The following is a 27,841-nucleotide window of genomic DNA, read 5'->3' as shown; positions in this document are numbered from 1 at the left end:
AGGCTCCAGGCATGGTATAATCAGGGCTTCTACTATCCCTGGGATTCTCTTGGCCTTACCCTTTTCTGGGTGTTTACCTTGTCCTAGGCTGGTTTCCCTCATAGGTGCAAGATGGCTACCAGCTGCAGCTGAGGCAACACGCATCTCTCCTAGACATGGAAGTTTTTCTTCAGTCTGATTGGATCAATACAGATCACTTGCCCACCTCTGAACTAGTAACCATTCCAAAGGCAAAGCTAAACCAGGTTTAAACCTGAGTTCTTGGATCATTCATTAGCCAAGAGGGATAGGCTTATCATGTTGGCTTAGACCAGTCAGGACCAACTTTTAGAATGGGGGAGATGGAATCCCATGGGTCATGTGGGGGTAGAGTAGATGCCAGGAAAAGTCCACGGTTCTGTTTTGAGGGAAGACCGCTGGGACTCGATGCCGGGTAGGCTATCAACAGTGTCACTACGATTAGGGAACACTTTGCTGAGTATAGGCCATTTTTGGTCTTATTTCCATTGGGAACTGGCCTAACTGGTGGGACAAAAACTATTGAGCTGCTTTGCCTAAGTGGTAGCTAGAAGGTGTGAGAATTACTGTGCACACAATACTGTGACCATCCATTCCTCCATTCTTCTTGTGCCTCTGATATGCACTGGAGATGGGAGGGGGAAGCACACACACGGTCTCTCTCCTGATAGGGAGCTTACATTCCAATGGACAGGATTAAAAAAAGATAACAGAAAATATATATCAGACAAGGTCCTTATATCTAGAATATATAAAGGATTCTTAGAACTGGATAATAAATAATGGCAAGGATTCTGATTAGATATTTCTCCAAAACAGATATACTAATGGCCAATAAGCAAATGAAAAGATGTTCAACATCATTAATCATCAGGGAAGTGCAAATCAAAACCACAAAGAAATACCACTAGGTATGTCTATAGTCAAAAAAGATGGATAATAACAAGTGGTGGTGAGGAGACACTGTTGGTAGGAATGTAAAATGGTGCAGCCACTTTGGAAAATCATCAGGCAGTTCCTCAAAAAGTTAAATGCAGAGTTACCATATGACCCGGTAATTCCATCCTTAGATATATAACCCAAGAGAAATGAAAACATACATGCACAAAACTCATATACAAATGCTCAAAGCAGCATTATCCATAAGAGCTAAAAAAAAAAAAAAAAAAAAAAAAAAAAAAGGAACAACCAACATCCACCAACTGATGAATGGATAAGTAAGACGTGGTATATCCATACAATGGAATTATTTGACAATGAAAAGAAATGAAATATTGATGCATGCTACTACCTAGACGAATCTAAAAATGTTATGCTAAGGAAAGAAGCCAAGAAGCCAGTCACAAAAGACTACATACTGTATGGTTCCATTAACATGACAAATCTAAAGAGACAATATGGATCAGCGGTTGCCTAGGGCTGGTGGGGAGGTGATGAGGGTATTAGGGGATGATGGTTAGAGGGGATAAGGTATATTCTTGAATCAATTGTGGTCATAGCTGAAATCCTCTGTGAATATGTTAAAAATCATTGAATTGTACACTTTTAGTGGGTGAATTGTATGGTATGTGGATCGTATGTCAATAAAGCTGTTAGAAAAAGGAAAAATAATTACAAATTATGAGAACTAACCTAATGTTAGAAAAATAACACAAAAGCCTATGGGGTTAAGATTGAGGACGATAGGTGGGACCCCACTTTGATTTTAGGTGAGCAAGTGCTTTCTGTGGAGAGGCTGAAAAGTTTCGGGAAGGACTAGGGATGAGATGAACGAGGAAAGGGGCTGTGTGCGCCAGGTCATCAACCTGTCATCTGTAACCAAAATTCTAGCAGAAAAATTGCTCTAAGCTTCTCCTTAGAGTTTTTATGTAACTACACGTAGAGAAAGCATTGGGGTGAGTCTCAAGGGAAATAAGATAGTTTTAATCTTCAAGCAGATTTGTGATTTGAGGAGAGATACTTAATTACACATAACTCGAAGAAGCAAATATGGTGACAGCTATAAATAGCTAATCTCAAGGCTCCAAGTCAGAAATCTGCATCACAGTCCTTTTTGAATCTCGTCTTTGAGCAACAGAAGGTGGGCTTCTCAGATTTAGGGGCTATGATTAGCCTGTTTCTCAGGTTCATCATGAGTTTAAAAATAGGCTTTGGGAGCTGGGTATAGAAATGAGCTACTAGTTAAGAGCATCACTGAAATGGATGGACATTTTCATAAGCTGATACTTCTGTATGGCCCTGCTGCCCAAAGACACTTAATTTCTTGTTTTTCCAGGTGAACCCAAGCCTGATCAGTCAGTTTGAGCAGAAGGACTTAAGTTTTGTAGGTCAGGATGTCGATGGGGAGAGGATGGAAATCATTGAACTGGCAAGTAAGTGGGCTTTTTGTTTTTAAAAATTCTCATGGTAAACTAATGTCTATTTGTTGTTATATAGGAAGATACAATTTGATGTTGTATGTGAAGATATAAGTTGAGATTTATTTTCTTTGCTGTCCTTCTTTTCCCCTCTCCTTGGAAATAAATACACAACTAAGCATAAATAATATGACTAAATATAAATTACATGAGAAAACAGACCATGTATAGTCCTAATCATTTTGGGGCCCAGTAGTCTGAATCGACCATAAAATGATACATTGTTCTGAGTCTACCAGTTCCACTAGCAGTATGCTTCCTTAACCATCCCTGCCCCCTTTCTGGGCCTTCTCCGGTTGCTAGCCTTTAGGTCAGTTGCTCTGGGAAAGGCAGGCAGCTTGTTATTGAGTAACACTTTGCTTTCTTCCTCCTTTGAGGAAGAATGACCCAGCGCCCTCCTCACTACTGGTGACTGGTGTTGACGTCTGTTGTGTTTGGGACGTGGGCCCCTCGTTGTACCTGGAGTCTGCCTTTCTATATTGCTCTCTGTGGTCAAGTGTGGGCCAGTCATTTGACTTTTGAACACTAGTCGCTGTATCCACGGAAGTTCTTAGTAAGACCAAACAGCACAGAGGGATTAGACTTTCGTTGAGGGAGATCACTGAAGAAGTTGTTTGTGTGTGGCCTGGGACACCCTCGAGAGCATAGGCACAAACCATACACCATTAATGATGAGACAGAGGACAGTGTTCTCATTCAGAGCTGCAAAGATATAGTAAGCCCATGCTTACAGCTGATCCCTACTCTTTCTCTAAGGTTACTTACTACCTGGCCCTTTACAGAAATGTTTGCCAACCCCTGTTCGGGACTCACACGTATATACTTCATTTAACTAACTTGAACCTAACATGTTCAGTTGCCTGCTTGACCTGTTTATCTATCTGGATATTCTCCTAGGACTTCTAATTCAACTTATTTAAAATTAACTTTACATGCTTCCAAACTAGTTCTTCCTCCTGACTATTTCTGTTATCATCAATCTCCTTGTCCAGTGTTTCTCTCCCTTGCCACCATTGACATTGGGAGTGGGATCGTTCTTTGTGGTGGGGGCCATCCTGTGCACTCTATGATATGTGGCAGCATCCCTGGCCTCTACCCACTGGCTGCCAGCAGTATCATCCTCACCTCCGAAAGTTGCAACACCCCAAACCATCTGCAGACATTGCCAAATGTCCCTGAGGGACACACCCGCCCCGATTGGGAACCACTGCCCTAGACTATCAGGCTTAAAATTGGATGCATTTAGTTTTTCTTCCCTTTTATACTCCCAACTTGTAATCAGCTATCAAGTCCTGTAGATTGCGTCTCGAGAAAGAAAGACCGAGTTTGGGATTTCATTCCCATCCCTCCCACCCTGGGCCCAGTGCGTGGTGACTCCAACCCAGAGTGGTCCTAAAGCTTCTCCCTGCCTCCAGGCTCTTCCCTCTGCAACACCTCCTACCGAGGACAGGGCTGTGACTGTGCAGTGCGTGTGACACTAATTTGTTGGATAAACCAGTCTCATTTATCAAATGCTTAGTTGGTACAGGATACTCTGAAAATGGTAACATGACATTCTAGAACCTATCGTTTCAACCTATCAACTTAAAAAAAATATTTTTTATGTTTATTTATTTCTGAGACAGAGAGAGACAGAGCATGAGTGGGGGAGGGGCAGAGAGCGAGGGAGACACAGACTCCGAAGCAGGCTCCAGGCTCCCAGCTGTCAGCACAGAGCCCGACTCGGGGCTTGAGCTCACAAACCGTGAGATCATGACCTGAGCTGAAGTCGGTCGCTCAACCGACTGAGCCGCCCAGGCGCCCCCCAACCTATCTACTTTAGGCTACAAATATTCGGGACTACTTACTCTTCTAAATGTCCTACTTCTTTTAGCATCTTAGCCCACGTCACATTCCTCTATTTCAAATTCCTTCTCTCTCTCCCTTTCCTTTTCTGTCTCTAATCTGTTCAGGTATTTCAGGAGTCCTGGGCAGGGAGGAGAATTAAAGTTGGCGAAGGCTTCTTTGAATACAGTAACATGTTACCTGGACCTCAAAGAGGGAAAGCAGTGGACACTGCATGCACACTCACTAGATGCTTCTCACTCGACCCCTTGCTAGGGACTCTGCGTGCCTTATTTAAGTGACAAGGCAGGTGATGTTATTCCCACTTTTCAGAGAAGGAGGTTGGAGTGCAGAGAGGATAAATAACTTGCCCAGGGCCATCCAGGTAGTCACAGGCACGGCTGGAGCCCAACCACGGCCTGTGACCACCTCTGTGGATTTTATTGTTCCTCTTGTTTTCATTGGACATTCCACTTAAGATTATCAGTCCGTGCCTGAAGTTTTGAATTAGGGTATGGGGATGTATTTCCTGTAGTCTTTCTGATGGAAATGCCTATCATTTAGAATTTTTATAGGGTGGATCACTCTTTGGGGTTGAATTCTCTTAAATCTTTCTGGCATGTGAGAGGGCAGAGAATTTCTTAAGCAGATAACTATTTGTTTACTTCATTCAAGTACGTACTTTCTTTTAATTCTCCTGGCTCTCATTATTGTCAGCAAATTCTTAGATGCCTCTTTTATCGCCTGGATTTAGATTCCTGTTGATACTTGCAAATCTCATGCGTGTTGGAAAGGAAATGAGAGACGCTGTGAAATCCTGCAATTTTTAAAAGTTGATTGCAAAGAAATTTATCTTATTAAGGAAAATTCCCCCCAAAGATTCTGATCTTAGCTACCCCTTAGAATCATATCCATGAATCTCAACATTCCTAAAGGGGTTCTAAAAGGAAAAACAAAGCTTGAGATTAGTATAACGTCAGAATGTGATTCAAAGCAATTAAGAGCACTATTTAACAGATATTTTACCTGACTGATATAGAGCATCATGAAAATAAAAACTTTTTAGGTTCTTTCCTCATTTTGGCATAGGGGATTTTTTTTTTTTTTTTTTTTTTTTTTTTTTTTTTTTTTTGAGAAAGTGATTCAGAACAGTGGTCCATTCATTCAAATATTTTGTCCCTGGCTATGACAGACTCATTGCTTGGCTTCTGTGTGTAGTTGTACAAAAAGCACAATTACTGTCTGCTTCTTTCAAAGACATCCCTACATGCTGTGCTGTAAGAGTCATTGCATATTAAATTTAAAGCTACATTGCTTAGTTTCTTTTCTAAGAATGGATGGTTTCTTCTTTTCTTGAGGGGACACATTCCTGGGAGAAGGTAGCATTCTCCTCACCAAGCTTTCTTACCTGAATGTCTCTGTAATTCAAGGAGGCTTCTTCCTAGATGTGATGTAGAGGATTTCTACACTGCATTTTTCTGGACTCAGAGCTGTCCAATTAAACTTGCTGCCATGGTGGCCTATTCTGCCCTGTTCAGTATGGTAGCCACTAGCCATGTGTGGCTATTGAACATTTGAGATGTGCTCAATTAATTTGAATGGATTTAAATAGCCACATGTGGCTGGGAGCTGCCATGTTGTATAGCAAAGCTTTAAATGATAACCTTACAAGAGTGGGCATTTCTGTTCCATCATCATTCCTCACTGGTGTAACTTTGGGTCTCCGGTGGTAAGTGATGGAGATTTGTGATTTTGAATTCCATACTAGATTTTTATTTATTTTTTATTTAAAATTTTTTTTTAATGTTTGTTTATTGATTGAGAGAGAGAGAGAGAGAGAGAGAGAGAGAGAGAGAGAGAGGGAGAGAGAGGCAGAGAGGCAGAGAGAAAGGGAGACACAGAATCTAAAGCAGGCTCCAGGCTCCAAGCTGTCAGTGCAGAGCCTGATGCAGGGCTGAAACTCACGAACTGTGAGATCATGACCTGAGCCGACTGAGCCACCCAGGTGCTCCTAATGTTTATTTATTTTTGAGAGAGAACATGACAGAGCATGAGCAGGGGAAAGTCACAGAGAGAGGGAGACACAGAATCCCAAGCAGGGTCCAGGCTCTGAGCTGTCAGCACATAGCCTGATGTGGGGCTCAAACTCATGGACCATGAGATCACGACCTGAGCTGAAGTCGGACGCTTAACTGACTGATCCACCCAGGCATCCCAGATTTCCATACTAGAATTTTAGTTCATTTGATAAAGCATCTTGTTGAAAGCTTTAAAGTTATATTTACTTCCCCCTATAAAACTTATATTCTGGCATCTTCGGTTTGATATATATAGCAATTAAAATAATTAAAAATTATTTTTAATGTTTATTTATTTTTTTTGAGAGAGAGAGAGTGTGAGCAGGGGACGTGCAGAGAGGGAGACACATAATCTGAAGCAGGCTCCAGGCTCCAAGCTGTCAGCACAGAGCCTGATGTGCGGCTTGAACTCAAGTGCTGTGAAATCATGACCTGAGCCAAAGTCAGGTGCTCAACTGACTGAGCCACCCAGTTGCCCAAGTTAAAATAATTTTTAAAGTAGGGAATATAGCACTGACCATGTTCTGTACTCTAGTGATTATGGGATCAGAGGGTTGCTGGATTTCTAGAGAGTTGCTTGATTAGGAACTGCTTCCTAATCGGGGGAAAAAACATAGTTTTTGAGAATTCTGATAGGGGAAGGAATTTGCAATTCTGTACAGTTTCTACCGAGATTTGGAAATGTTGCCCATTTAATTTTTTCCATTCTAAAACAAGATTCGTGTATTTAAAAGTAGCTGGTAAAGCTACTTTTCTCTTCCTATTACATCTAAGAGAACTTGAATTGTTCGTGTAGGAGATTTGACAACCCTTGATGTGAAAATCGCTTAATTTCCCCTCCACCGCTCCTCCCAATGATGTAAGGAACATATGCTCATGGAAAAGTTTCACATGATAGGGAAAAGTATAAGGAAGAAAATAAAAATATCTTGACCTCTTACCACCTTTAGCCGTTACCACCATTAACACGTTGAAAGGCCATCCTTTTATCACTCTGAGACTCATAGTCGCAGGAGATAAGTTGGCATAGGCTAAAGTAGGAGTGTCAGTTCAGTTTCATGGTGCCATCTCTGATTAATACCCGCAAGTACTTGCTGCATTCCCCCCCCCCCCCCCACTCTTCCCTTGGGAACGGTAAAGACCTTGTAGGAAATGGCCTGAAGCCAGCTAAGAGACAGAATGACCTACAAATAGCCTAGAGCGAGAGGGATTCCATTGAAATGGAGCCAAGGTAAGTCTATGAAGTGCCTTCAAAAAGCAAGCGGACTTTGGGCAAGCAGGATTCATCATTCAAAAGTTTGGCTTGATTTTGCTCATGCTAGCACCTTGCACAGATAAAATGCCAGATCTCTTATTAAGTGAGATGTGTTTTGCCGTGTGAAATTCTGCTGTGAAGATGACTCATGAAAGTCACTGGCAATGATAGCAGGTTAATTGTCTCACTGTTTGATGTGTTTTCTTGTGAAAAGATAAGACCTTGAAAGCAGCTCTCGTGTTTTTCTGCTTCAATTGCATCATGATTATTCTCATTTCAGATCACCCCTATTTTGTTGGTGTCCAATTCCATCCTGAGTTTTCTTCTAGGCCGATGAAGCCTTCCCCTCCATACCTGGGACTATTACTTGCAGCAACTGGGAACCTACATACCTACCTGCAAGAGGGCTGCAAACTGTCTCCTAGGTAACCAGCTTACTACTCCTAGCGCCATCCCAAGCTGTGCTTACCAATGTCTTGGACTTCTTCTTCATCTTTTTTTTTTTTTTTTTTTAGGCTTCTCATGAAATTTAATATCATTACAGGATTTTTTTTAAAGTGACGAGTAATTTTTTCTTTCTTAACGATCATAATTTTTTTCTCTGAATGAAAATGATTTCTTCACATCTACAATGGTAGCATGTCAGCTTTCCAAATCATGCTGATGCTGGGTATTATTTTAGAAATTTGTGTCATTTTGATAAGTGAAAAATGGGATTTTCTTGTGTTGACTCTTTGATTAATGAATATATAAAAATGTTTTGTGTTTATTTGCTTTTTTAGGAATAGCCTGTTCATATCCTCTGCTCTATTTTTTCCTTTTGCTATTATATCCTTTTTCTTACTGATTGGTAAGCTCATTATATATAAAGGACATTAATCCTTTCTTAGGTTGCAAATATTTTTTCAAAGTGAGTTTGTTTGACTTTTAAATTGTTAATGGTAGTTTTCATTTTCCCTAAGGAGTATTCAATTAGGACTTTATATAGTCTTTATTTGTGTGTGTGTTTTTTTTAAGATCCTATTTTTCGGGGTGCCTGGGTGGCTCAGTTGGTTAAGCGTCTGACTCTTGATTTTTGGTCAGATCATGGTGTCATGGTTCATGGGATTGAGCCCCATGTTAGGCTCTGTGCTGACAGCATGGAACCTGCTTAGAATTCTCTCTCTCTCTCTCTCTCTCTCTCTGTCGCTCTCTCTACCCCTCCCCTGCTCATATGCTTGTGCATGGGCTCTCTTCCTCTCTCAAAATTAAAAAAAAAAAAAAAAAAAGATTTTATTTTTCAGTAAGCTCTACACCCAACATAGGGCTGGAACTTATAACCTTGAGATCAAGAATCACAGGCTCTACCGACTGAGCCAGCCAGGTGCCCTTACTTACATATTTTTAAAATTTATGTAATCAAATCTTTAACTTTTATGGATTCTGCCTTTAGTATCATGCCTAAAATCTTCCTTTCCCTATCAAAAATATTATATAAATAATGGCCCATTTGTTTTCCACTGGTATTCTTATGCTTTCAATTTTATAGTTTAAATCTATAATCTATATGTACTTTATTACTGGTGTATTACTTAAGGTAGTATCTGCACCCCACCCCCATGGTTAGTAAGCTGAGTAGTTCAGATTTGTTGCAGAGATTTCTGTTTTGTTCCATTGATGATTTCATCTCTTATTTCTGAACCCTTACCATCCTCTTCATTATCATAGCATTATTGTAAATCAAGCCCTTATCTACCCTACACCCGTTATTCTTTAACATTTTAAAAAATATATTTTGCCATTCTCCCAGATGAATTATACAATGATTTTGAAAATGAGGTTCAAATAAAAAAAAAATACCTTAGGGATTTTCATGAAAATTTCTTTACATGTAAATATTAGTTTGGGGACAATTCATATCTTTACTCCTTCTCATGCAAGAATATTGGATACAATAACTTTATGGACCTGGCCAGAATCAGAGAGCAGTTAGGTAGAGTTAGTACCACAGTAGCTGGATATGTGTTGTTTAGAAGATTACTGTCACTGACCCTCATCGTGGCAAATAACCCTCGTGATGTTGCAGTTTAGAGTGCCAGGATCAGTGTCCGATGTGTGTGTGTGTGCCCGTGTTACCCAAGCCTGCTTCTTTGGGACATCACCTACTAGGAGAAGCTCACGGCTCTCTATCATTTTTTTTACCCACATTTTGAAATGGGAACCGCTTTACGTATTTCCATGTTGGGTGTCTTACTGACTTAATGATCATTCCTCATACTCTGGAGCCGGCACACTGGTTTTCATACTGTGCCCTGTGGAGCTGGATATGGGCTGCTGCGAGGAGCAGGCTGAGGGGGCTCCAGAAGCTTCCCTGCTCCAGCTGAGCAGCTGCACTTGATCAGGCTCATGTGATATGGTTCCGTGTGAGATCGTGCATGGAGAGAGCGTCCTGTGTTCTGATACCGCATGGCTTATGTAGCAGATTGGAAATGCCAGTGTGGTCCCATGTCACATGTGCGCTGTGACCCTTCTCAGCCACTTTATAGTCTCCATTATTTCAGGTGCCCACATGTAAAAGGAGAGTGACAGTGGAGGAAGTTACATGGCTGAGAGAAATAATTCACGCAAAACTGGTTGTTTGCAAGCAGTGGCTAGAAATAAATGCTACCTAATTTGTGGGGACTGCCCACCTATGTGTTGGATGGCCTGCCGATTCCCGCATGGGGGATGGTGGTCTCTGAGTAAAGCTTACCAGCAGTTTCTGAGAAAAATGGTTCCTTGCTAGCAACTTCTGAGCAAGATTCAGTATGTCTCAAGGAGAAGGAAAGACTTCTTAATATAACTCTGATGCTGGTGTTGGAATTACAGCTGACCAGCGTGCTTCCATGGTAGTCAGACAATTCCTACATATCAGCCATAAATCGGTACGTTTCTCTCTCTCTCTTTTAGTTTGTTTGTTTTGAGAGAGAGAGAGAGCGCGGGATAGGGGCAGAGAAAGAGGGAGAGAGAATCTCAAGCAGCCTCCACACTGTCAGTGCAGAGCCCAGTGTGGGACTCGAACTCATGGACTGCGAGACCATGACCTGAGCCGAAATCAAGAGTTAGTCCCTTAACCGACTGAGCCGCCCAGGCTCCCCAACCAGTGCATTTCTTAAGGGCGGCGAGCATCTTATTTATCTTTACCTCCCTGGCTTCCCAGCAGACGAGGTTGTTTAGTACAACCTTGTTTGCTAAAGTAACAATTCTAGGTAGCACCGGAGGATAGATACAGTGTAGTCTAATTCTGACACCTAAGGGGGTTTTCTAAGAATGGCACCCATGAGTTAACACAGTGACAGACACCAGGATTCCAGAAGAACCTTCAACTTCAACTTCTCTCTGCCCAGCTCCATGGTGTCAGTGAACATTGAAAAGCAGACAGCTGCTTTGACGGCCAGGCTCTAATGTGAGCTGAGTTGGGACTGTATTTCTGTCAAACAAGATTACCGACTGTAATCAACCATAAACAACCATAACAAGGAATATGAACACTGGAATAATGACTTCCTTTCCCAGAAATTGGCTGACGGTATGTAATTACATGGCACATGTGCAGCTGACATCTTTAAAGCCCAGAATGTAAAAAAATTTTTGGCTTTGTGCACGTACACCTGAGCTATAACCTCTGCATTCTGCCCTGTGGAGAAGAGTTCTCTTTTAGTGCCTAGGAAGTTGCAGTGAGAATATTATTTGGGGATCTAGAGCTAGTGTGCTAAGTTTTTGGCCACTCTGTTATCTGTAGAGTGGCAGCAGTTATGAGGACCAGTTCCACCTGGTTTTCAACTTGGAGTCTTTTGTTCAAGAGGCATAACAGCTGTAGGATAGTGTTTTTTCAGGTTTCTTAAATTTAAGTTTGATTTTTATTTATTTTGAGAGAGAGAGCAGTCAGCAGAGGGGCAGAGAGAGAGGGAGACAGAATCCCAAGAAGGCTCCACACGGTCAGTGCAGAGCCCCATGTGGGACTCAAACTCACGAATTGTGAGATCATGACCTGAGCCGAAATCAAGAGTTGGAAGCTTAATTGACTGAGCCATCCAGGTGCCCCTTTTCAAGTTTTTATAAGCTACTCAAAAGTACATGCAAAATCAAACTCAAAGTCTTTGTTTTAGCCCCAAGACAACCCACAAGTGTGATGATTCACTAGAAGGAAATCTGAATACAGTTGTACTCATGGTTGAAATTCACTACAGTGACAGAGTAAGTTTGCACAGCTGGATCAGTAAGAGGAAAAGATATAAGTGGAGTCTGGAGAAATCGATTTGTAGGTTTCCTGTGCCCTCTCCCTCCCGTGAAAGGTCACACACAGCTCACCTTCCCCCTGCAGCAATGTGTGTGGTGTTTATGCCCATTTGAGACTCAGAGCTTAGGGTTTTTATTGGGGCTGGTCACATAGGCATTCTCTACCTAGTAGCCACTCAGATTCCAGACTCTCAGAAGGAAAGCAAGCATTCACCGTAAATCACATTGCTTGTACGTACAGCCTGCACCAAGTGAAACTGGCATTATCAGTTAGTAACGGATAAAACATTCTGAAAGCCAAGTTCCTGAGTTCCCTGGCAAGCAGGACCCTCCTCTTTTTTTTTTTAATGTTTATTTATTTTTGAGAGACAGAGAGAGAGAGAGAGAGAGAGAGAGAGAGAGAGAGAGTGGGGGAGGGGCAGAGAGGGAGAGGGAGAAACAGAATCTGAAACAGGCTCCAGGCTCTGAGCTGTCAGCACAGAGCTCGATGCAGGTCTCGAATGCCACTGATCATGACCTCAGCCGAAGTCGGACGCTGAACCGACTGAGCCACCCGGGCTAAATGTAAAGCACTTAACACAGTGTCTGGTCTATGGTGGGAAATTAAATGGGATTTTTTTTTTTTTTTTTTAAGTAAGCTCTATGCCCAACATGGGGCTTGAGCTCACAAACCCCGAGATCAAGAGTCACACACTCTACCGACTGAGCTAGCTAGATGCCCCTAAATGAGAATTATTAATTTTACCTTAGTTCTGCTCTCCTTCACCTCTTGCCTACTACAACGCTTCCTACCTGGTGTCTATACCTCCAGCTTTCCTCTTTTCAGTCCATCTTCCTACATTATTTTGGAGTTTAAAACTCTCAGTGGCTTCTCGACTTCTAGAATAAAATGCACACAAATCCTTAGGGAACAGCTTGCAGTCCCTCGATCTCCCCAGAAGATTTCAATGCTTTTGCTTCAGCTCACACCACTTTTGTGGCTCTTGATATACATTCCTAAACCGCTTAGTGAGAGGTGAGTCTGTATCCTGCCAATCTGTATCCTGTTAGGATGCTAGTTGGAGGAAAATCATTGCTGACCGGTGGTGGGGGCATTGGAGGTGGGTGTGGCCTCTCTGATGTACATTTTCTAGCACTATTTTAAACTTGGAATCGTCTTGCCTATTTTTTTTTAAATTTCAGGCTGCACGGTTAGTGTGGCCAAGGGCCATTCTTACAATATATGGTGTGTAGGAGGCAAGGGCAGGCCACCGCAAGATGGGCCACTTTGGCATAAAGATTATTTCGAGTTTGAAGGGGTTTGGGACAGGTTCCCTCAAAATATGCCACTTTGGCACATGGACTATTTTTTGTTTAATGTTTATTTATTTATTTATTTTTAAATTAAATCTATTTATCTATTAAAATTTTCATTTATTTATTTGTGTGAGAGAGAGAGAGCACGAGAATGAGTGAGGGACAGAGAGAGAATCCCAGGAGGTGTAGAGAGACAGGGAGAGAGACTGTGGAGCTCCGAGCAGGGCTCGAGTTTACCAGTAGGGGCTCAAACTCACCAACCATGAAATCATGACCTGAGCCTAAGTTGGATGCTTAACTGACTGAGCCACCCAGGCACCGCATTAAGTGTTTATTTTTGAGAGAGAGAGAGAGAAAGAGAGCAAGTGTGGGAGAGGCACAGAGAGAGGGGCGGACAGAGGATCCGAGGCGGGCTCTGTGCAGACAGCAGAGAGCCCAATGTGGGGCTTAAACTCACAAACGGTGACATCAAGACCTGAGCTGAAGTCCGTCGCTTAAACGATTGAGCCACCCAGGCGCCCCTGGCGCATGGACTGTTTTTGAGCTGAACGCGATCAAGACCCTGCAGGCTCAAGAGAAACTTTTGCCTCTTCAATTTTCCCCTATTAATCTGTCTAATGTCACTTTGATTCTTAGTCCAGCTAGAAATACCTTAGAGGGGACAGGTGCAAATAGTTTGTTTCTTTGGGGACAATGTGGATGCATAGAGCAGGTGCTATGGATTTGACTTCTGGGTTTGCTACCTACGGGGTACTTTTTTCCAAGCCTACTCCTAAATCTCAGGGTCTACATCCTTTCCGGCTACTGCTATCAAGAGGTACTTTTTCCCCTTTATTACATTTCAAGGAAAAGTGACCTGGAAAAAAAATGATTCTTTTTAAGCAGTTTTTAAAACACCTTTTAAAACAGCGCCCCCTTCCCTGCCCCGCAGTTTGTCACCAACTCCATACCTTGAGACTTTTTTTGGTAAAGTACTGTGAATAAACCACATTTGAGTACACCTTCCCTTAGGGATTGAATGTTGATTGAAAGGTGCTCTTTTATTGATGGTGGTTCACTGCAGTGCTGATGGTACGGGTGCCACCAGGAATGGAGTTCCTAGTACTAGAGACTACTGTGCTTTTAATGCCCTGCCTGGCTTGTAGTCCACCATTTACTATTCAATGCAAAAGTCATTCACAGCATACCAAGTTTTCATTCCATTGCTCTTATATTTTATGGCTTCCAGGGGCTCTCTGAAAAGGAAGTAAGTGTAGCAGTAACAATGCTTTGGAGAAAACCGTGTGCCTGGCAACCTGTTTTAAAACATGCTTGTTCCACACAGAATGGATTTTGATCTAAAGTATTGTGGGAACTCATGTAGGCTGGGAATCCTCAGTATGCCGTCAAAAAAAAAAAGGTTTTTTAAAATTCCAACCACCTCTTTCTATTAATGGAGAAGAAATGGTTTAACGGCTGCCCCTGGGGTAGCATAAAAGGTGGGATATATGAGGCATCGTATATCTTGTCCTGGTGCCTTGGAATATATGTTTTCTTACATTGGGAATTTATTAGGAACCAGGAATCTTTGACAAATGATTATGACAAGGCTTTTATTTGTCAAAAAACCACACATAGACTGCTGCAGTCAAGTCTGGTAAGTCAAGCCAGTGTTGTTAGGATAGAGACTCCCATGAGTCGTTGCTGGTGATTTTCATTTTGTCTTGTAAAAAATAACATAGGGGCACCTGGCCAGCTCAGTCGGTAGATCATGTGACTCTTGACCTCAGGGTTGTGGGTTCAGGCCTCACCCTGGGCTTGGAGCCTACTTAAAAAGAATATAGTAAAAAACTTTTTTGAAAAAAAGAGTGCTTCCGTTATTTGGGGGCATATGCATGCACGAGAGACATTTGCCATGATTTTCATTAACTGTAGATAGCCAGGTCTTAAAAAACATTTTTTTTTTTTTTTTAGGGAGTGACAAGGAGATGATCATATTTTTTTAAATCATTATTCATTTGTTTTAAAATAAGTGCTATCCAATAGAACTTTCTGCAATGCAATGATGGAAATGATGGAAATGTTCTATAATCTGCACTGCCCAATATGACAGCCACCAGTCACACATGACTTTTTGTTAGGTAGTTAGTTAAGCGAGAGGGAGGAGGCATAAAGCAGATGCTGGCCACACCCTCAGAGCCATCCCCCAGGGTTAACGGCCACACTTTCAGAGCCACCTCTGAGAGCTAAGGGAACAGGAAAGGCCTAGCCCCACAGCTGGCTCAAAAGCCACAAGGCGACTTCCACGAGCTGAGCATGTGCCCACAAGGTGCAGCTTGCCCTTAAGGTCACAGCAAAAGCTCATTAGAAACTCATAAATATATAATACACAAATAAATACAATTATAACAGGTGCATCATGGGTAGGCACTTGCGCAGAAGCCAAAATGCACTATAACCACCAGCTGTCAATCAAAGCCAAATTTGCATATGCAGAAAACAGGTTTAAAAGGGTGCAGCTAGAGCTTCTTGGGGCCATTACCACTTTTGCTCCAGCAGTGGCCCCCTTTCTTTCTTGAAAGTGTACTATACTTACCTAGTTAATAAACTCTATCTCCCCATTCTGGTCTCAGGTCTCCAATTCTTTGGTGCATCTGGGATAAGAACCAAGTGACCCGGTAACATAGTGAACACTTGAAGTGAGTGAGGAATCGAATTTTCAGTTCAATTTGATTTTAATTGATTGAAATTTAGATAGTTTCTGTGGCTTGTGGCTTCTATATTGGGCAGTACAGGTTTAAAATTTCCCCTCCACAAGTGGCGCCTGGGTGGCTCAGGCCGTTAAACCTCCAACTCTTGATTTTATCTCAGGTAATGATCTCAGGATTCATGAGTTAGAGCCCCCAGTTGGGCTTTGTGCTGGCAGCACTGAGGAGCCTACTGTGGATTCTCTCTCTCTCTCTCTCTCTCTCTCTTGTCCCTTCCCCTGCTTGCTTGTGCGTGCTCACTCTCTCTCAAAATAAATAAACTTAAAAAAAAAAAAAAACTTCCCCTCATCAAATATATCAAGATACACACAAATGAGTCCATATTCTGTGACATTTCGTAGAATTTAACATGTAAGACCTGAATGTCTAATAATTTTCCCTCCTGAGAAACATGTGCATGGGTACAGAGAAGATTATTTAAAAAGATGGGTTAGCCTTAAGATAGAGCTGTGATGTCTCGAATTAAGTGCAAATGTACCCAAATAAGTATATCTTATGACTTCTTTAAGTTTGTTCTGTGTGAAAGCAAAAAGAACCCCTAAGTCATATACGGCACAGAGTAGCACCCGCATTTTATGGAATGTGCGGGAGCCATTGCTATTCTGCGTGTGGTGATGATCTACGTTTTATTTCTAGCACTTGCTTTTTGCTGGCACGTGAATGCCCTAAAATCAGCACGTTTCACAGCAATGCCCATTTTGATGATTCTGTTCTTGAGGGCCATGGCTTATTTCATCGTCCTACTTCTGGCCAGCGACACATGTGAAAGAAAATGAGTGAACCCACTCATTTGCCTGGGATGTGAATAAACTCAAGCTGAGTCTCGCTTTGTTAGGCTCAGCCTATGCCATTTTGTTGTGTGGTCAGAGTTTGGTGTAGCCAGCCATCAGATAGAAATGAGAGCCATTAGCTTACAAACAGATCCACCCAAGTCTGCTGGCTAACGTGAGCAGGGAATTACTCGGTACAAGAAACAATTCTGAAAATCATGCACTCGGCAGTTTTTATGACCTTATATTTCCACGACTTGTTGAGAGCTATCATGTTATAAATATGTAAATCCCATAAACAGCAATCACTTCTATTTTTATACATTCTCCAGAGCACATGTATGCATTCTCTTTCGGCCCTCATAACATTTTGGTGAGGTTGTAGGTATTGTTACTACTTTTTCCCAGACTCTCAGGAGTCAAGTGGTCAGTCCAAAAGTACGTGGCTAATAAATATTACAACCAGGGGTGTGAGGGGGAAGATGTGGGCCCACCTTACTCTTCCCTGGGCTCAGAAGTAGGGAAGGAAGCAGGTATAAAATCTGATGCCTTCTGACTTGTGGAGTCAGAGGACATGTGACTGCTGGCACATTATAGCAGTTTAGACTTGAGCTTGTGGCCTGGGTTAGCATGATGGGGATTCTGGCCCCACCTTGAATGAGCTGTGTGCCAGATGAATCACTGCAACACCCTGACCTTCATTTCTTCTCCCAGAGAAAGTCGAGTGCAACTTCCAAATCCCTTTTTGTTGCACAGAACCAGGAAAGAGTCTACATTTGTGTAGTGAGATTGCATAGATAAGGAAGGGGCAGTTTCTGAAAAAACGTTCTTCAGTTATTCCTGTGTTTTCTTTACTGGAAACCCTCTTGTAACAGTAGAACTGATTTTCCTGATTTAAAATCTAAGTAGGAGTTTTCTTCTATTTGGTTAAGGATATGTTCATTAAATGTTTCTCTAACATGTCTTGTATCCAATTCTTTTTTTTTTTAAGTTTATTTATTTTCAAAGACAGAGAGAGTGAGGGAAGGACAGAGAGAGGGGGAGAGAGAATCCCAAGTAGGCTCCACGCTGTCAGCGCAGAGCCCATCTCAGGACTCCATATCATGAACTGTGAGATCGTAACCTGAGCTGAAATTGAGAATTGGAAGCTTAAGCGACTGAGCCACCCAGGCTGCTCTCTTCTGCCAGTTCTTAATCTTTTATCTCCCGTCCATACTCTAGCCCCGCCCCTGCAGCCTTTCCAGTATTTTGTTCAAAAGTCATGGAGGAGAGTGGGCTTGTCTTTCACATTTTTGTTTATGTATTTATTGATACTTGCTCAATATATTTAGAGTAAATCTTTGTTTCCTAACCTGTCAGCATAGGGTTTCTTCAGTTGTTCCCTTTCCTCCTTAAACAAACAAACAAAAAGTGGATTTTCACCTGTTATGGAATTGAGATTTCTATTGCTATAAGTCAGCAAAAAAAGTTGGTCAAGGTCAGGATTGGGTCACACATAAAATACTTCCTGGCAACGTCATCTCCATAGATCAGTAGAACTCTTGTGGAGTTGATCTACTTGCTGACTTATTTGGAACCGAACAAGAGGAACCCCACCCTGAGCTCATGGCTCAAAACAGAACTACAATTTCAGGGCTATCTCCTGGAGAAGGTGCACTTCTGAGGGAACCCAACACGGCAACATCTATGTCAGTAATTGGTCCTGTTTTGAATCCTACATGTGACTCGAGGGAGTAGGAACATGCCATAAAGTTTCTAATATGAAAATAGCATAATTGTGCAAATTATTTCTCAAATCCTTGGATGTCTGAGAATGTTGGAATGGAAAACTTTCATGCTACTGATCTTTATTAGCAGTCTTCAGAAGGTTATGAATGGTAATCTAAGTTGAAATGATTTTATCAATTTTCTGAATAAGTTACCTCCAACTTAAGATGAAAGCAGGTGATCAGCTCATCTGACAAAAGGAGATCACCGTGTGCAGTTGAACTAACCTCTTTCTGTAGTGCCTAGAAAGTGACGGTAGAATATTTCTTAGCATTTTCTCTGAATGGGGATTAATTATGGAAAGTGTTCAGAATTGGAAGTAGAATAATGGTCCAGGGTTGTTTTTTGTTTTGTTTTGTTTTGTTTTGTTTTTTTTACACCTTGCTAAATTAGTTCCTCTTTTGATCTAGTGATAGATACAGCGATGCCAGTGATGACAGCTTTTCAGAGCCAAGAATAGCTGAGTTGGAAATAAGCTGAAACTAATACATGACCTGGAATGATCAGGACTTCCTGAGAGGGTAAGATGGAATCCTCAAGTATTATCTGTTGGTCTTACAGATAAGCTGTTGTCCCGTGGAGAAAGTAGCATCGTAGGACTTGCCTTGTAGGATTTTGCTCTCTCAGGATGCTCTTATTTGACTAACATAGGTAGCAAACAGGAGCATCTCAGGGCATAGTTAGGATAGGCCTAACAGCCGATCATGCTTTGGGGAAACTGGGATGCACCAGAGAAAGCTCTGGTGAAAATGGTTAGCAGGGAGAAAACGGAATGCACCTGGGGCCAGGAACAAATATGTAAGTGCACTTACAAATGTGTGTCTGGGGGCGATAGTGGTTAGAGTAGTAATAAGTCAGCAAACTTGTTCTGTAAAAGGCCAGATAGTAAATATTTTAGGATTTGCGGGCCGTGCAGTCTCTGTTGCAACTATTCCACGCTGCCATTCTAGAGGGAGAGCAAGCCTAGACAATACATAAATGAAGGGGTGTGGCTTTCCCAATAAAACTTTATTTATAAAAACAGTTTGCTGATCCCTCGTTTAGGTCCTTCAGGGAAAAGCAGATTTCCTTGGATTTGTATAAAATAAAATTGTATTTTATTTCTTTGTAGGAAGATGCCAGAGACCGGGTTGGCTTCTGAGGACAGCTTATTTTCTCCATGGCTCTTTTAGGCTTTATTAGGGAGGATCGCAGTCTGGATAGCTTTATTAAACTCAAGCTCAGAGGCAGATATTGCCTGGGACAAGTCTAGTGTTATGGCAGGCCTTGAAGTGAATGAGCAGCTTTCCTTAGCAGGACAGAGGCTTCTGAAAAGATTATAAAGAGTTAATTGCTCTAGTATGAGCTCTCTTCATATTTCACTTTGGGGTGGAATATTCATGTTCACTAGGGAAAGCATATCTCTCTCTGTTTAGGTTTACCTCAAACATGGAGACCTTTAGTAGCAAACCAAAATGGTACAAAGGCTAGTTGGAGGTATTTTAAGACTTACATTATTCAGTTTCTGATGTTGCTAATACTTATATTCTTTCTTTCTTCCTTTCTCTCTTTCTTTCTTTCTTTCTTTCTTTCTTTCTTTCTTTCTTTCTTTCTTTTTTAGGCTCTGATGTAATTGAAGCCAGGATGAACGAACTCTCTGAGGAAATCACCATACTCTTAAAGATTTGCTCTGTTTTCCACCAAACATGGATGTAAAGTCTCAAAGGGGATCTAATTATAGATGAACCAGAACCAAAGGGCTAGTTTCCATTTCACTCCAGAGGCAGCCTTTGGTTCTCACAAATTTCTGTAAGCCAATTAAACTTTTCCCAATGACCTCATGGGGGAGAAAGTGTGTTTGTGTTTTGTCTGGCGAGTGGTGCTGTTCTGGCAGGGAGCAAGGATCCAGGTAACCCGGCCTTCACTGTGATGTATGAGAAGGCTGACAGGGCACATGCGATAGTGATTTTCGAGTAAAAATGGAGTCATTCTGTGAGCTGGAACTCAACCACAAGTTTGGGTGCGGCCCAAGTTTCTTTCAGTTTGTCACCCTGCTTATTTTTAGTTACAAATAAAATTAAACAAGTCCAAGACTAGGGATGGCAAGTAAGGCAGGCGGGCAGAATTTAAGGGGGAATAAAAAATATATATGTATAGATTAATTGAGCTGAAATTCACATAACCTAGAATTTACCAATTTAAAGTGAACAGTTGAAGGGTATCAAGTATGCTCCTGTTCGATGTCCTTGAGAGGACAGTTGTTGCGCACTGGAGCTTTCTGATACTGATTTAAATATTTTAACTGCTCAGTTAACTTTCCTTGTGTGTGGTTGTCTTTGGCCCTTTAACTTTTTCCTCTTAGTGCTGTGAGATGTTACAGCGTTATTTTGTAAGACACTACAGAAAATTCATCCTGCAAACACAGGCAGAAGTGAAAGGAGTAATTCTGGTAAATAAAAATATTAAAGAGCTTTAGGGCTCCACTTGTGAAAATTACAGCTTGAAGATCACAAGAGGCTCCAAATGAAAAGCCCACAAGGTAGGTTTAAAAGCCGGAATGGGCCTCATAGAAAGCGGGACTTAAGCACGGGGGTGGGGGGCAAACTTTAACATCACAAAGGGGCGGGTAGTCTGGCTTAAATGGAAGTTTTCAATTGTGATGATTATGATTTCTAAAGTCACTTATCACTGAGTGCTCTCACTGGGGGTTAATGATGCATGTAAATAGGACCGGAAGAAGGGCGCTTAAAAACCATAAACTAGTCTTTCTGTCGTTGCTCCGTGAGGTTTTTCTCTTTTGGAGACACTCCTTGAACCTGGAATCCGTTGAAGGCTTGGTGGTAGGTAGTAGTAGCGGAGCAGTTGTGGGACCTGAACACATAGGAAGTTATTATAAATCGTTCATTTGAGAAATCTGTCTTGAACCCCCAGCATGAGCCACACATGGTGTCAGGTGCTGGGGGAAATGAAGGCGAGCAGAATTTGCCCCTGTAGGGGCCCAGGGCAGGCTGCCCCAAGATGGGCCACTTTGGCATAAAGATTATTTCTAGTGGAAAGTAATCCAAACCCAGCAGATGTGGGAAAAGCTCTCTGCTTCCCCTCAACTGCCAAAATTCACATTGGACAGAAGAGCGCTGTTAACAGAGACCCCCTTTTACCTAAAAACCTTATCTGCATAATAGGGCAACCTTGTTTTTCAAAACATCTCCTTTTCCTTCCCGCTAATGGTCTTTCTCCCCTTTGTGTCCTCAGGCCCCTCCTCCTTTCCTTAGCTAAACTTCAAGTTGCCTCCTTATCTTTGGAATTTCCATGTCTGTGTGGATTCTTCTTACGTATACCATTAAATTTGATTTATTCCTGTCAGTCTGTCTCATGTCAGTTCGATTGTTAGTCTGGCTAGAAGGACCTTGAAGGGCACAGGAAGGTCTTCCTCCCCAACACCCCCAAAATATGTCTCATTGGTATAAGGATTATTTTAGGCTGATTTTAAAGAAACAGCAGACATAGGAAAAGCTCTGAAAACTGAGTAGTAGTTATCTTTTGTGTACTGGAGGTATACAATGTTAGTAAACTGTTTTTCTCCTATTAATCTGTCTTTTATTACAGGGGCTGTCTTCCAAACCAGGCCTTGATGGAAATAGAACTTGAACTGGGTGAATTGCTTTTTGCCACCCAGCTTTAGTTTTTAAGGTTCATGTCCACGAAGACCTCTAAAACATGGTGGCAAATCTATGGATGCCATTCCGTTTTCTCTCTTCCGAATGGGGCTCCCTTTCCATCCTGGTAGCTTCCTTGGTACTACCTTCTCCTCTGAGAAGAATACTGGTGACAAGTTGGGGAATCCAGGTGGCACTGTGTGGTGATGTAGTGCCTTATTGTCAAGTTTGAAACTTCTTATCTTTTCCTTGAACAAGAAATTGTCTTGAAAATAGATGTATTGCTTTGATTCATTTTCCCTGGGAGGGACTATGCTTTCAGTTAATACTCTGGGAGCATTTCGATATTGAGAGTAAGGTAAAAACCTAGAACATGGGAGCCCCTGGGTGGCTCAGTCGGTTAAGCATCTGACTCTTGGTCCCAGCTCAGGTCACGAACTCGCAGTTTGTGAGTTTAAGTCGCACTTTGGGCTCCGCGCTGACAGCACAGAGCCTGCTTGGATTTCTCTCGCTCCCTCTCTCTGCCTCTCCTCTGCTCACTCTCTCTGTCTTTCTCTCTCAAAATAAGTAAATAAACTCAAAAAAAATTTTTTTTAATTAAAAAAAAAAGAATGAAGAAGGAAAAAGCATGATGGCACTTTCTTTGTTGTTCAAAGGAAGCACTATCTAAAGCAGGGGGTGGCAAACTATAGGTATAGGCTAAATCCCAATCTATTTTTGTCAATAAAGTTTTATTGGCACATAGCTGCGCACACTTTTTTTTTTTAACTGTTGTCTGTGGCTGTTTTCCTGCTACAGTGACAGAGCTGAGTAGTTGTCGGAGACCCGTAAAGCCTAAAACATTTACTATCTGCTGCTTCACAGAACCAATTTGTTGACTGTTATCTAAAAGGAGTGCTGTGAGAAAACTTCTTTACAAGTCTCTGATGGAGTCACAGCTTTCAAAATCTTTTTTCTGTATAGTGAAGATACGTTCTTTCAAACATTTTAAAAGAATTCCTGACATGAAGTTCCACGTTGAAACACTACAGAAAAATCTCTTAAACTTCCGTCTTCAGCCACCTTGTTCCCTTCCCTAGAGGCTATTGTATCAAATGGTTCTGGGTCCTTCCTGCTACATACCATGCAGAGAGGATTGTTTCACCATAATGTTTAAACAGCATTCTTATTTCAGAGGAAACTATATTTCTCTATTCAGTGGAGAAAGAATAATTATGAAATACCAAGAAACGTACAAGGGAAAGGTCCGTACTCGGTTCAGCTTGTGACAGGTATTGTGCACGCACTGTGGGCCCAGCCCTGAACTGATGCAGCAGACAATATGGAAGACCTATAAGATGTGGTCCAGCTGGGCAAGGGCCTAATACAGTGCTTGAACCGAATCCTGAAGAGAGAGTAGGAGTTGACCAGGTGCATCTTTGTTATCAACATTAGTGGGACCAATCATTGGCTACCCCAAACATTTCCTAAGGATGCTCCTGAGACACAGTGTGAGCCCACTTCCTCAAATAACACTGCTCAGATTTGGAGCATCCTGAAAATTGTGAGTCATTGTGAGGCCACTAACAGGGCAGAGATGCTTTGGTGGTGAGAGACCCAGCTTCCCACCCCAGGTTTTAGAAGAACTCCACGACCTTTTTTCTCTTCCCTTCTCTACTCCAGCTGCCTATAGACCAGCGCTATCCCAAAAATAAAACATGAAAAAATAAAATAAAATAAAATGTGAGCCACATGTATTATTTGAAATTTCCTAGTAGCCATATTCAAAAGTAGAAGCAAGTGAAATTAATTTTAGTTGCACAATATTATATAAACTTTAGTAGTATATTATATTATACTACTAAATATATTAATTACACAGCACAGCTCTAGATTCTATATAAAGAGGATGTACAGATCTACCACTCACTCATGGCAGAATCCCTGGGTATATGTCACAGAGCACAAGTATATATATTAATATCTCAATGCATCTCGTGTTGGGTTATGCATATTTTTGTTTGGGGTGCAAAGGGGTTCAGGAAGGCTCCCCCAGAATGTGCCACTTTGGCCCGTGGATTATTTTGAACTGAAGTCACTTGAGACCCTACAGACTCCAGAGGAACGTTTGTCCCTCCCTTAACTGCACAGAATAATCTAAATTGGGGGGGAGGTCTTTCCCAGAATAAGGGTTATTAACAGAGATAAGTTTTATCTGAGTGACCCAGGTGTCTGGCAGGGCAAACATCTAATTAGCAAACATCTGCTCTTATTGCCCTGTGAAGTGCATTCCTTTCCTCTGAAGTCTCAGAACCCTACCCCTTCTCCTTAGTTTAGGGTCACATACAGACCTCATTTTGTTTGACTGTCTTTAGCAATTTCCATGTCTATGTGGGTTCCCTGAATGTATGTCTATTAAGTTTGGTTTTCTCCTGTTAATTTGACTTATGTCAATTTGATTCTTAGTCCAGCCAGAAGGACCTTTGAGGGGACAGGAATTCCTGCTCCCCAACAAGGTGAAATCAGTATAGTGCAGTCATGTGTGAGACTCACTATAGGATTTGCTATTCTGCCTTCTCGCTGTGTTTTTTTTTGTTGTTGTTGTTTGTTTGTTTTGGGGTTTTTTTGGTGGCTCCCCAGGTGCTCTAGCCCCCCTACCTTTGCCTCTGGATTTTGAGAAAGTGCTTCCTTCTCTCTTCCTTAGAATTCTCCAGATGCCATATAGAGTTCTTTTTCTTTTCTTTTTTCTTTAAAATTAGGTAGCTAACAGTGCTGCAATATTGGATTTCAGGAGTGGAATTCAGTGACTCATCACTTACATACAACACCCAGTGCTCATCACAAGTGCCCTCCTTACTACCTGTCACCCATCTAGTCCATCCTCCACCTGCCTCCCTCCATCTATTCTCAGTTTGCTCTTTATCATTTAGAGTCTCTTGTGGTTCAAGGGCTCAGTTGGTTAAGCATCTGACTCTTGGTTTGGCTCAGGTCACGATCTCACAGTTTGAGAGTTTGAGCCCCACATCGGGCTCTGCGCTAATGTTAGCACAGAGCCCGCTTGGGATTCTTTCTCCCCCTCTCTCTCTACCCCTCCTGCTCTCTCTCTCTCTCAAAATAAATTAAATAAATAAGAGTCTCTTGTGGTGTGTTTCCCTCTTTCCTCTCTGCTTCCCATATGTTTATCTGTTTTGTTTCTTAAATTCTGCATATGAATGAAATCATATGGAATTTGTCTTTCTCTGATTGACTTATTTTGCTTAGCATAATACCTTCTAGCTCCATCCACATCACTGCAAGTGGCAAGATTTCATTCTTTTTGATGGCTAAGTAATATTCCATTGTGTATAGACACCACATCTTCTATATCCATTTGTCAGTTGATGAACATTTAGGCTCTCTCCATAGTTTGGCTACTGTTGATAATGCTGCTATAAACATTGGGGTGCATGTACCCCTTCAAATCTGTATTTTTTTATCCTTTGGGTAAATACCTACTAGTGCAATTGCTGGATTGTAGGGTAGTTTTATTTTCAGGTTTTTTTTTTTTTTTTTTTTTAGGAACCTCCATACTCTTCTCCAGAGTGGCTGCACCAGTTTTCATTTATACCAACAGCTCAAGGGGGTTCCCCTTTCTCTGCATCCTCACCAACACTTGTTGTTTCTTGTGTTGTTGATTTTAGCCATTCTGACAGGTGTGAGGTGCTATCTCATCATGGTTTTGATTTGCATTTCCCTGATGCTGAGTGATGTTGAGCGTCTTTTCATGTGTCTGTTAGCTATCTGGATGTCTTTTTTGGAAAAGTATCTCTTCATATCATCTGCCCACTTCTTAACTGGGTTGTTTGTTTTTTGGGTGTTGAATTTGAGAACTTCTTTGTAGATTTTGGATGCTAACCCTCTATCAGATATGTCGTTTGCAAATATCTTCTACGGTTCCCTAGGTTGCCTTTTAGTTTAGTTGATTGTTTCCTTCACCGTGGAGAAGATTTTATCATTATAAAGTCCCAATAGTTCGTGTTTGCTTTTGTTTCCCTTGCCTTCAGCGACGTGTCTAGTAAGAAGTTGCTGTGGCTGAGGTCAAAAAGGTTGTTGCCTATATTCTCTGGTAGGATTTTGATGGTTTCCTGTCCCACATTTAGTCTTTCAGCCATTTTGAATTTATTTTCCACGTAGAGTTCTTAAAGAGAGAAAAGACACAGGTTAGTTGGGTTTGCTGTTCTAGCATTTGTCACTCCACCCAGAACCACTGTAGGGGAAATTTACTTGGTATGTTCTTTCAGATCCCCTTAAGAACATTTGCAAGTAATGGATATTTTTTTGCATTCAAAGGTGAATAACACTGACAGTAAAATCTACTAATTGCCAATATAGTACTTCTACATTCTTTTTTTTTAAGTTTATTTATTTATTTTGAGAGAGAAAACGAGCAGGGGAGGGGCAGAGAGGGAGGGAGAGAGAGAATCACAAGCAGGCTCTGCACTGCCAGCACAGAGCCCAATGCGGGGCTCGAACTCACGAACCATGAGATCCTGACCAGGGCTGAATTCAAGAGTCGGATGCTTAGCTGACTGAGTGACTCAGGTGCCCCTGCATTCTGTCTTTGAAAAAAGTTATCTGAATATAGTTGTCACACAATGTTATATTAGCTTCAGATGTATAATACAGTGATTCAAACATTTTTGTCCTTGATATGGATATAGTTTAGAAAATAGCAGACCCCCTTGCAAACTTAAGGTAGAAGCTACTGGTGACAAGCAAATTTGGTCTTTCTAATCATTAGGATGAGAGAAAATGGAACTTTTAAAGAAAGAATGCTGAGACATATGGATAATTCAATTCCTCAAACATTAAAAAAAATTTTTATGTGTATTTATTTTGAGAGAGAGAGAGAGAGAGAGCACGAGCAAGGGGCAGAGAGAGAGAGGGAGACACAGAATCTGAAGCAGGCTCCAGGCTCTGAGCTATCAGCACAGAGCCTGACGCAGTGCCCGAACTCATGAAACGTGAGACCATGACCTGAGCCGAAGTCGGGCACTTAACCGATTGAGCCCCCATCAAACCCCATCAAACTTTTTTTTGAGTCAACTTTGCCAGTAGGGGGCTAGGCAGTGACTTGGAGCCCGGTATGCAGGGAATTCAGTCTGATGTCAAGGGCAGTTGGGAAGAGATTCGTAGTTGCGTAACATCTGATTCTTTCAAGTGCTTCAATGGAGAGATAGAATAATGTCATGACATCTTATTGGGGAGGTGATGACATGCATGTAAGGCTTTCTATGTTACTGAGACAAGCTGGCCACACATGTGGATGTGTACAAGAATGATTTGCTCTAACCTAGAATAGAGTTGGGAAGATTTATGGAATTGTGACATGTTTTATGAAGGGATTCCATAATAGCAATAATGGGACTTTCAGCTGTTGGATGAACAGCAGGAAATGCAATCATGCTGTGCAGATGGGAATTTAGTAAATTCGCAAATTGCACTAGACTCCCTTTCCACAGCTCTCCTGATTCCTGCCTGCTTCCGGCTTGATAATAAATAATTGTGGGGCACCTGGGCGGCTCAATTGGTTAAGTGTCCGACTTGGGCTCAGGTTGTGATCTTATAGTTCATGAGTTTGAGCCCCATATCAAGCTCTCTGCTGACAGTGCACAGCCTGCTTCGGATCCTCTGTCTCCCTCTTTTTCTGTCCCTCCCCCAATTGCGCTCCTTCTCTCTCCCCCCAAATAAATAAGCATTAAAAAAATAAATAATTTTATATTAGTACAGTTCTTTTCTTTTTTTTTTTTTTTTTTTTT

At 41.7% G+C, this 27,841-nt stretch overlaps 1 protein-coding gene across 4 annotated transcripts in view; it reads left to right on the top strand.

Annotated features, from left to right (window-relative positions):
- CTPS2 (CTP synthase 2) overlaps positions 1 to 20,249 on the top strand; it is a 104,215-nt gene extending 83,966 nt beyond the window's left edge. For all 4 annotated transcript variants that reach the window (XM_049643504.1, XM_049643505.1, XM_049643502.1 and 1 more), the window contains 4 exons: positions 2,294 to 2,390; positions 7,873 to 8,017; positions 18,840 to 18,950; positions 20,030 to 20,249. In XM_049643504.1, coding sequence (XP_049499461.1) covers positions 2,294 to 2,390; positions 7,873 to 8,017; positions 18,840 to 18,909 — 312 coding nt within the window. In that variant the 3' untranslated portion in view covers positions 18,910 to 18,950; positions 20,030 to 20,249. The remainder of the gene's footprint in view (positions 1 to 2,293; positions 2,391 to 7,872; positions 8,018 to 18,839; positions 18,951 to 20,029) is intronic.
- Positions 20,250 to 27,841: the final 7,592 nt, after the last annotated feature.

This window comes from Panthera uncia, chromosome X, assembly GCF_023721935.1.
Source record: "Panthera uncia isolate 11264 chromosome X, Puncia_PCG_1.0, whole genome shotgun sequence".
Taxonomy (NCBI): domain Eukaryota; kingdom Metazoa; phylum Chordata; class Mammalia; order Carnivora; family Felidae; genus Panthera; species Panthera uncia.
Note: the sequence above shows the minus strand (reverse complement) of the source record. Positions and strands in the feature narration are given on the sequence as shown.